The 8,399-nt window shown below is 50.2% G+C and overlaps 1 protein-coding gene across 1 annotated transcript in view; it reads left to right on the top strand.

Annotated features, from left to right (window-relative positions):
* Positions 1-571: 571 nt before the first annotated feature.
* LOC107120053 (protein hinderin-like) overlaps positions 572-8,399 on the top strand; it is a gene marked incomplete at its 3' end in the record, with an annotated part of 111,715 nt that continues 103,887 nt past the window's right edge. The window contains exon 1 of the mRNA XM_015422693.1: positions 572-748. Coding sequence (XP_015278179.1) covers positions 572-748 — 177 coding nt within the window. The remainder of the gene's footprint in view (positions 749-8,399) is intronic.

The following is an 8,399-nucleotide window of genomic DNA, read 5'->3' as shown; positions in this document are numbered from 1 at the left end:
AAAACCCTTGCTTAGTGCAGGAAATTCACAATTTTATTTATTTATTTATCAAATTTCTATCCCGCCCTCCCGCTCAGGGCGGCTTACGCACAACTTTAAAACCAGCATAAATATATGCATGAAATACAAATATCTCCCCCCACCCCATCCCCAGTGGCCCCTGCTCCATGAAGATGACAAAAAACCTCCAGGATCCCCGGCCAAACTGGCCTGGGGAAAAACTGCGTCCTGACCCCCCAAAGTGGCAACCGGCATTTCCCTGGGTGTGTCAGAGAGGACCACGGGAACTAAGCCTTGATGCAACCCTTCCCACCCTCCCTTCTCATGATCTGCCCAAGTTCACAGCACTTGCTTGGTGATCCCTGATTTTAGAGTCTCTGTGGGCTGACTGCCAGAGGAACTCCTTTGTGTTTTGTGCGCTGCATGTTACGACAGTGTACTCTGTGCCTGTGACCCCCACATTCTCTGAGGCCTGGCTCGAGTAGCTCTCAGGGGGACGGCTCGAGGGGCAGGCAGAGGCAGAACTGTTTTTTGTCTTTCCGATGTACACGGGGACGGAAGGGCTAACGCAATGGAAACAGACCGGAAACCAGCAGCCAGCATTTGTGTAAAACCTGTGGAACTGCCAGGGTCAGAGCTCAAGGTCTGGGGCGTACAAGGTCTGGGCATCTGTCAGTCTGATGGGGCCAGAAGCGAGCAGCGCGAGCGAAGGCAGATGCGGGCCAAGTCCCATAAGCGGCAGCCAAAGGTCAGAAGGACCAGAAGCCCACAACTGGCAGGAACGTCGAGTTCTGAAAGGGCAGTCGGTTGAAGGGGAGTAACTGGGCAGCCTAGGGCGACATCGCTTCCAGTGAGTTGAGCAGCTCAGACCGAAGGCCTGGTCCCAAGCCTGGGGCCTGATTTTTATTTATTTATTTATTTATTTATTCAATTCAATTTATTTATTTATCTCCACCACCACCACCACGAACAGGCTTAGGGTGGGTTACAACGTCACGCCAGTCTCCGCAACCATAGTTAAAATAATTCAGGGTAGAAGAAGGTTTTTATTGTATTTAGCCAGGGCTATTTTTGGGCAGGAACGTACAGGAACGGAGTTCTGGCTGGCTCCCGAGTTTGCCACGCCCAGCAGGAACTCATTAGCATAATAGGCCACACCCAACACCAGGAACTCATTAGGATTGGCTACATTAGGGTGTGTGGCCTAACATGCAAAGAAGTTCCTGCTACAAAAAAAGCCCAGGGTTTTAACAACAAACAAGGTAAACAGAATAAGAAGCAAAAGGTGGGTGTGGCTGGATGAGCACACTTCTGGTAACATGGGGGTGTGGCCCAATATGCTAACGAGTTCCTGCTGTTGGGTGTGGCCTATTATGCTAATGAGTTCCTGCTGGGCTTTTTCTACAAAAAGAGCCCTGTTTAGCCATAGGCCATTACAAACCACGAACAAAGAAGAATGCCATAAAACATAGAAAATTGTATAAAATAAGATACAGTCTAAAACATTATAAATCCATAAAACCAAAGTTATAAACAGTTAATTAATTCACAACGTACCCACTAAAATCAGTATTAGCTAGGAACAGCGTTGGCCCGTATTTTCCTTGCAGCCAAGGCGAATAGAGCCATTCTATTGGATACATCGGCATTGGCATCGGCTGACAAAAATATAATCTTCTCTGGGACTGAGTAAAAGCTTAAAACTGGTAAAATACCAGATAAAATTTTTGACCTAGGCTGGGAATACAATGGGCAATCAAAAATGTAATGGGAGAGTAGTTAAAATAATTAAAACAATCATTTAGAAACATTCATAGAAACAGCAGCCAAGCTTCGTGTTGCTGTACTCCCCCCCCCCAAAAAAAAGGTTTTATTAGAATTTTCAATAAATGAAGTACAGGTAAAATAGCAACCGCCTAGGTAACAAGCGACACCACACTTGTACTATGCAGGTACAGTGAGCAAATAACCATGTACAAAGAGCCAACAAACAGTACTCTAACAAATTCAAGATGACGAGGAAGAAAGTAAACTTGTATATGACTATAGTTAACGTAAAAGAACATGTTGGTTTTAAACAAAGGCCACTTTTCAGAAACTACTTGTTCTGCGTCTGCCTTGTCCAGGAAAGGGAGCCATTTGTCTAGGGGGTCTAGAACCTCTCGCACTAGCATAGAAGAAGAAGAAGAAGAAGAGATTGGATTTATACCCCGCCCTTCACTTGGAGTCTCAGAGCGGCTTACAAACTCCTTTCCCTTCCCCTCCCCACAACAGACACCCTGTGAGGTGGGTGGGGCTGAGAGAACTCTGACAGAAACTGCTCTTTTTCAAGGACAGCTATGCCAGAGCTTGTGACTGACCCAAGGTCACATCAGCAGGTACAAGTGGAGGAGTGGGGAATCAAACCCGGTTCTCCCAGATTAGAGTCCACACACTTAACCACTACACCAAACTGGCTCTCAGAGCGATCTGAGTAGGCTTTGCATGCCAATGAGACAACGTTGGAGGATGTCTATCCTTCCATCTTTGAGCGATGACCGCCTTAGCTGCTGTGAGAAGAACTAAATCCTTACGGACCTTTGGCACCGCGATCGCCGACCATGAGTTAAGCAGTATAACCACCGGATCCAGAGGCAGGGTGAAACCAGTGATTTCTTGAATGGACACTAGTACATTTTCCCAAAAATTATTTATATGCAGACATTCCCACCATGTATGGAGAAAAGACCCTTTCTCCCCACACTGTTTCCAACAGAGAGGGGGGTGAGTTTGGTACCATGTAAGCCAGCCTTGCTGGCGTGAGGTACAACCTAAACAAAACCTTGGTGGCTGCTGCTTGAATCGGCAGTGAGTTAGATATGTGATTGGTCGTTTTCCAGGCTGATCATAGAGGCAGCGATTTCAGTAGGTGTTAGATCGCCGCTAACAAAGATCCGGAGAGTGATTTCAGCAAAAGTGAACAGCTTTATTGAAGGTACGAACAAGCGCTTGAAAGAAGTCATAACCAGAACAAGTTAACATTGGGAGCTAGGCTCCTTTTAAACATTCCCGGGCTAACGTAGCCACACCTCTGTACAATAAACAACCAATGAGGTTGAGCGGATAAAGTCCAAGGAGAGTTCTTCCCTCGCAGGGACTAGGTGCAGTTCTGATTGGTCGCTGTTGAGGAGCAACCAATAGCACGTTAGCTCGGAGGAGCCTTCCTCTGGCTCGAGCGTAACATGGGGAGTCAATGCGGCGATTCATGTAAGCTGTTTCAATACACTACAGTAGGGGAGGCCAAAGATAGATTTTGGATGCCCGCCGCCTCAACCAAAAGACCGGCTGAACAGCGCCGTTTTACAGGCCCCGCAGAATTTGTAAGAAATCCCACAGGGCCCTGATCTCGACCGGGAGCTTGTTCCACCAGGCTGGGGCCAGGGCAGAAAAAGACCTGGCCCTGGTTGAGGCTTAGGGCAGGGGACAACCAGTAAATGTTCGTCGATTGAGCGCAGTGCTTTGCGGGGCGCATGTGGGGAGAGGCGATCCCGAAGATATGCAGGTCCCTGTCTGTATAAGGCTTTGAAGGTTAACACCAGAACCTTAAACTGGATGCGGTACTCTATCGGCAGCCAATGCAGTTGGTGCAGCACTGGCTGGTAAGGCTTGGCGGATCCCGGTTGGTCCTTGGGACCAGCTGACCAGATGCTGAAGCTGGCTTGTATTGCAGGAGGAATGCAGGGCCAGCGTCAGCATAACTCGAGGTGGGCCAGCTGCCTGGGCCCAGGGTTTCTGGCGGGGGCCACTGCTGCCAGCCCCTCCTGCTGCTCTCTTGCTAGCACTCCATGTTCTTAGCTGCAAACCCTGCTGTTGACAGGAAAGGGCTGCAGCCGGTCAGTGGCTGTGAGCATGGGCAGCAGGAAAGCTTCCAAGCAGGCAGGGGAAGGACATACAGGTAGGTGAAGGGCATGCGAGGGGGAGGGAAGGAGGGCGCAAGCAGGGGAACTGATGGTGGAAGTGCGGGGGGCCCTGCTGACTCTCTGCCCAGGGGCCACCAGCCCCAGAACCCAGCCCTGGAGGAGCAGATTTCAGCCTGCAACTTAATGCCAGTGTGCGACCCTGGTCCTGGCAGCCCTGGAAAGGGAAGATCCGTTGAGTAATTATCGGGTCCCCGCAGGCTCCCCCTGTGCCTTGTGAGTCACGCATCAGAGCAAGCAGACAGGTTTTGAAGCATTTGGATGGGAGACCACCAGTTGGCATCTGGATGGGAGACCACCAAGAAGTCCAGAGTTGCTATGCTGAGGCAGGCAATGGCAAACCTGGCCCCACTGGTGGACCCTCTGATGGCACGTGGTATTTTTTGGCCGCTGTGTGACAGAGTGTTGAACTGGATGGGCTTGATCCAACATTGGATTCTCTTATCATAGAATCATAGAATGTTAGAGTTGGAAGAGACCTTGCAGGTCATCTAGTCCAACCCCCTGCACTCTGCAGGAGCATAGCCGAAAGATAGCCCTACAACATACCCGAAAGATGGTCGCCCAGCCTCCGCTTGAAAACGTCCAGCAAAGGAGCATCCACCACCTCCTGAGGCAGACTGTTTCACCGCTCAACCACTCTTACAGTTAGGAAGTCTCTCCTGATATTTAGCCGGTATCGACTCCCTTGTAATTTCCACCCATTAGATCTCGTCTTGCAATCCGGAGCAAGAGAGAAGAGATCCGCTCCATCTTCTACATGACAGCCCTTCAAATACTTGAAGACTGCAATCATGTCCCCTCTAAGCCTTCTCTTTCCCAGGCTAAACATACCCAACTCTTTCAGCCTTTCCTCATGAGACTTGGATTCCAACCCTCTCACCATCCTGATTGCCCTCTTCTGGACACGCTCGAGCTTGTCAACATCCTTCCTAAAACATTGTGCCCAAAACTGGACACAGGACTCCAGGTGAGGCCTGACCATAGCAGAATGTTCTTATGTTCTTATGAAGGGTGTTCCTGTTTCTAAACGGGCAAATGGTGATGGTGCTGGTGCTTCGAAGTACAAAACGGTCACCAGTAAACTAGTAAGATTCTCGATGATGGCAAAGCAATCTAATGAATGAATGAATATTAGGAATATCTAGAATACGGCCAGTGGCAAAACCATGAGATGCCAGCTTAAGCAAGGTTATCTGTGGAGGGGATTCTTACTCAGTTGGTGGAAATCACTCATCACGTTTTACATTTAACCAGGGGTCATTTCCTGCGGGAGCGCACAGGAGCGGAGCTCCAGCAGTAAAGAGCCCAGGGGGCGGGAACATGCAACAAACCCCACGCCCTGCTCCCAGCAGCCCTCAGTCAGGCCACGAAGAGCAAGAAGCAGCCAGGTAAGATGCAGAGCCCCCCCAGCCCACCTTCAGGTACAAGCTCTCCCTCCTCTGTGAGGACAGATCTGCACGTTCCCCCCACCAGATCTGCCCGTTCTCTCCCCCCCCCCCCCCAATAGCTAGGAATCCAAAAGAGTCCAGTGGAGCCTGAGCGGTGGGTGTTGCCTTCTGACACACGTCCGGTGATGTCAGGGGGTGTGGCACATGCAAATGAGTCATGCTAATGAGCTCCTGCACCTCTCTTTCTACGAAATGACCCCTGCATTTAACAAGGCCATGGGGGCATTGCCAAGGCAGCGTCTGGCTGAGTCGATCCCAGAGGGGCCACCCACGGTGAGTTCAGAGCCGACCGACCATTCTCTGGGCCACAGCACCAACCATGGCTTCTTTGTGGCTGGCCCGGACCAACCTGATCTTCTCAGATCTCGGAAGCTAAGCAGGATTGGCCCCGGTTGGCGTTTGGGTGGGAGACCACCAAGGAAGTCCAGAGTCACTATGCTGAGGCAGGCAGTGGCAAACCACCTCTGAACATCTCTTGCCTTGAAAATCCTCTGGCGTCGCCATGAGGTGGCGCCGAGCGGATGGGAGCTGGGTGTGAGTTCCGACAGAGGGGCAGGATTGGAGGGGAGAGAGAGTGATGGGTGTTAGTCCCATGTCACCCCAGCCTGGAACGGGTGTAGCACTGACCAGTGTTCCCTCTAAGCTGAGTCAGTGTGAGCCAGCTCACAGTTTTTTAGCCTCCGGCTCACACAATACTGTCTTAGCTCAGGAAGGATGGCTCCAGAGCAAACTGATTTATGCAACAGCCAAATCGCCCACTCACAACTTTAATGCCAGGAGCTCACAAAGTAGAATTTTTGCTCACAGGACTCCACACCTTAGAGGGAACACTGGACGTGACGGCACTTTTCCACCACCAGGGATTCTGTATTTTGATTATGGGTTCACCTGCTCTGAATTCAGTAGCTTCCCTGGTGGATTGTTCAGCTATCGCCTGTAAGTTTCCTACGCTGAACTTCAAACAGAGGATAAAGGCTGTTTCTTCCCATTGGTTGACAGTCTCCGGCGCGCGCGCATGAGTCACCGTTCTTTCATTGCTCCGGGGCTGTCGTCAGAGACGCTGTATTGATTCAGCATAAAGTTCCAACGAACAACCCATTTCTGCAGGTACAGTGCAGTGTGATATCATCTCTTCTTTGTGCGCGGTGATGGCTTTCTATTAGAGACGGGTAAGAGCGGGTTTTTTTTTCCTTGCTCTGAAACCATCTTTGCCTTAATGCAGCATCTGAGTTGAGAGTCCCTTTCTTCTTCTGAGAACCAAAGCAATGAACAAAAAAGCAGCATAAACGTCCCTAAGGCGTCTGACTGTTGCTTGGTCAAAAAACTGCAACGGGTCCTGATTCGAGAACCCCCTCACCCCGCAACAAATTCCTTACAGTAAAGGCTAGATTTGAGTCCAGTTGTGCCTTAGAGGCTGGCACGGTTTGCAAGCTATGAGCTTTCGAGAAAATCAGAGCTCTCTTTGTCAGATGGGATTCGTCCAACAGAGGGAGCTTTGACTCCCAGAAGCTTATACCCCAAAAATCTATGCCTCTGAAACTTGGTGGTGGTGGGAAGTGCCATTGGGTGACAATACCAACCTTGACGGCCCTGCTCTAGGATGCTCTAGGCTGATCCTGAGAGCCAGTTTGGTGTAGTGGTTAGGAGCGCGGACTCTAATCTGGGAGAACCGGGTTCGATTCCCCACTCCTACACATGCAGCTGCTGCGTGTGATGTTGGGTCAGTCACAAGTTCTCTCAGAGCTGTTCTCTCAAGAGCAGTTCTCTCAGCCCCACCGACCTCACAGGGTGTCTGTTGTGGGGAGGGGAAGGGAAAGGAGATTGTAAGCCGCTCTGAGACACCTTTGAGTAGTGAAGGGTGGGGTATAAATCCAACCTCCTCCTCTTCATTGAACGGGGGTTGGACTAGATGGCCTGTACGGCCTCTTCCACCTCTGTGATGCTATGATTTCAGTATAAAGCAGCTTCATATGTGTTCACGTGTGATCTGGTGAATTTCTGTTCACCTTCTGGTCTTACCGTGTGGTGAGAGCCGTGCCGACAGACAGTAATAAATAAACCCGAGGATTCCAACCTTGGAAGGCTTTTGGAGGCTTGAAAACGGCCTGGCTCTTTTCCCCTGCTGTTTAATTTACTAGCTTGTGAATGTTTAAATGCAGCGAAAAGTGGGAAGGTAAGAACGCCTTGGGATTCCAGTGCTAATGGGTCTGCCTCCCTCTCTCTTAGCCTGCTATAAGAGGCAGAAACCCTGGTGAAACTTGGAGGGAGCTGTTGTGTCCGTCTTCAAGTTTTCCTCCGGGGAGATGCACGCGCCGAAGCGACCGGCCGACAGCTTGAGTTACAGGGAGCATTTTGGCATCTCTCTTCATCTCTTTTTTTCCCCGTGGAGCAAGGCGAGCGCCGAGCAGAAGCCGCCGCGGCCTCCACGCCCTCTTTTTTCCTATGGCGTTGCTTGAGAAGTCAGCACGGCAAATGAAGTAGCAATGTGCATGTATTAATGAGGGGTATAATAGGCTTCAGCAGAACCGTCCGATAAGACATGTTAATCTTGTATATTAAATAGCCCTACAACAATGAACCTTATAATGAGGCTGTTATTAAATCTTTCCTTGGCTGGCGCTGGCTCAGGACAACCAACGCACCTTGGTTTGGTACAGCTAAGGCACGTTTCCAGAAAGCGAAGCACGGGGATGGCCTGTGTTTGGAACACACGAGGGACGTTCAGGGCTTTTTCTGCGTCTGCATTCATGCACGTGATTCCATTTGGAAGCTAGCCCAGTGCATAGTTCTTGTGGCCCTTTGTTACATGCCCAGGGAAAGGCTGATCGCCACTTTGGGGCCAGGAAGCCATTTTTCTCCAGGCCAGTTTGGCCGGGGATCCTGGAGGGTTTTTGTCATCTTCTGGGTGCGGAACAAGGGTCACTGGGTGTGTGTGGGGAGAGGTATTTGTGACTCCCGCATTTTATTTATTTATTTATTTATTTATTTATTT

This window comes from Gekko japonicus, unplaced genomic scaffold (assembly GCF_001447785.1).
Source record: "Gekko japonicus isolate JY-2015 unplaced genomic scaffold, Gekko_japonicus_V1.1 scaffold2406, whole genome shotgun sequence".
Classification (NCBI taxonomy): domain Eukaryota; kingdom Metazoa; phylum Chordata; class Lepidosauria; order Squamata; family Gekkonidae; genus Gekko; species Gekko japonicus.
The sequence above is the reverse complement of the archived record's forward strand: the minus strand, read 5'-3'. Positions and strand labels throughout refer to the sequence as shown.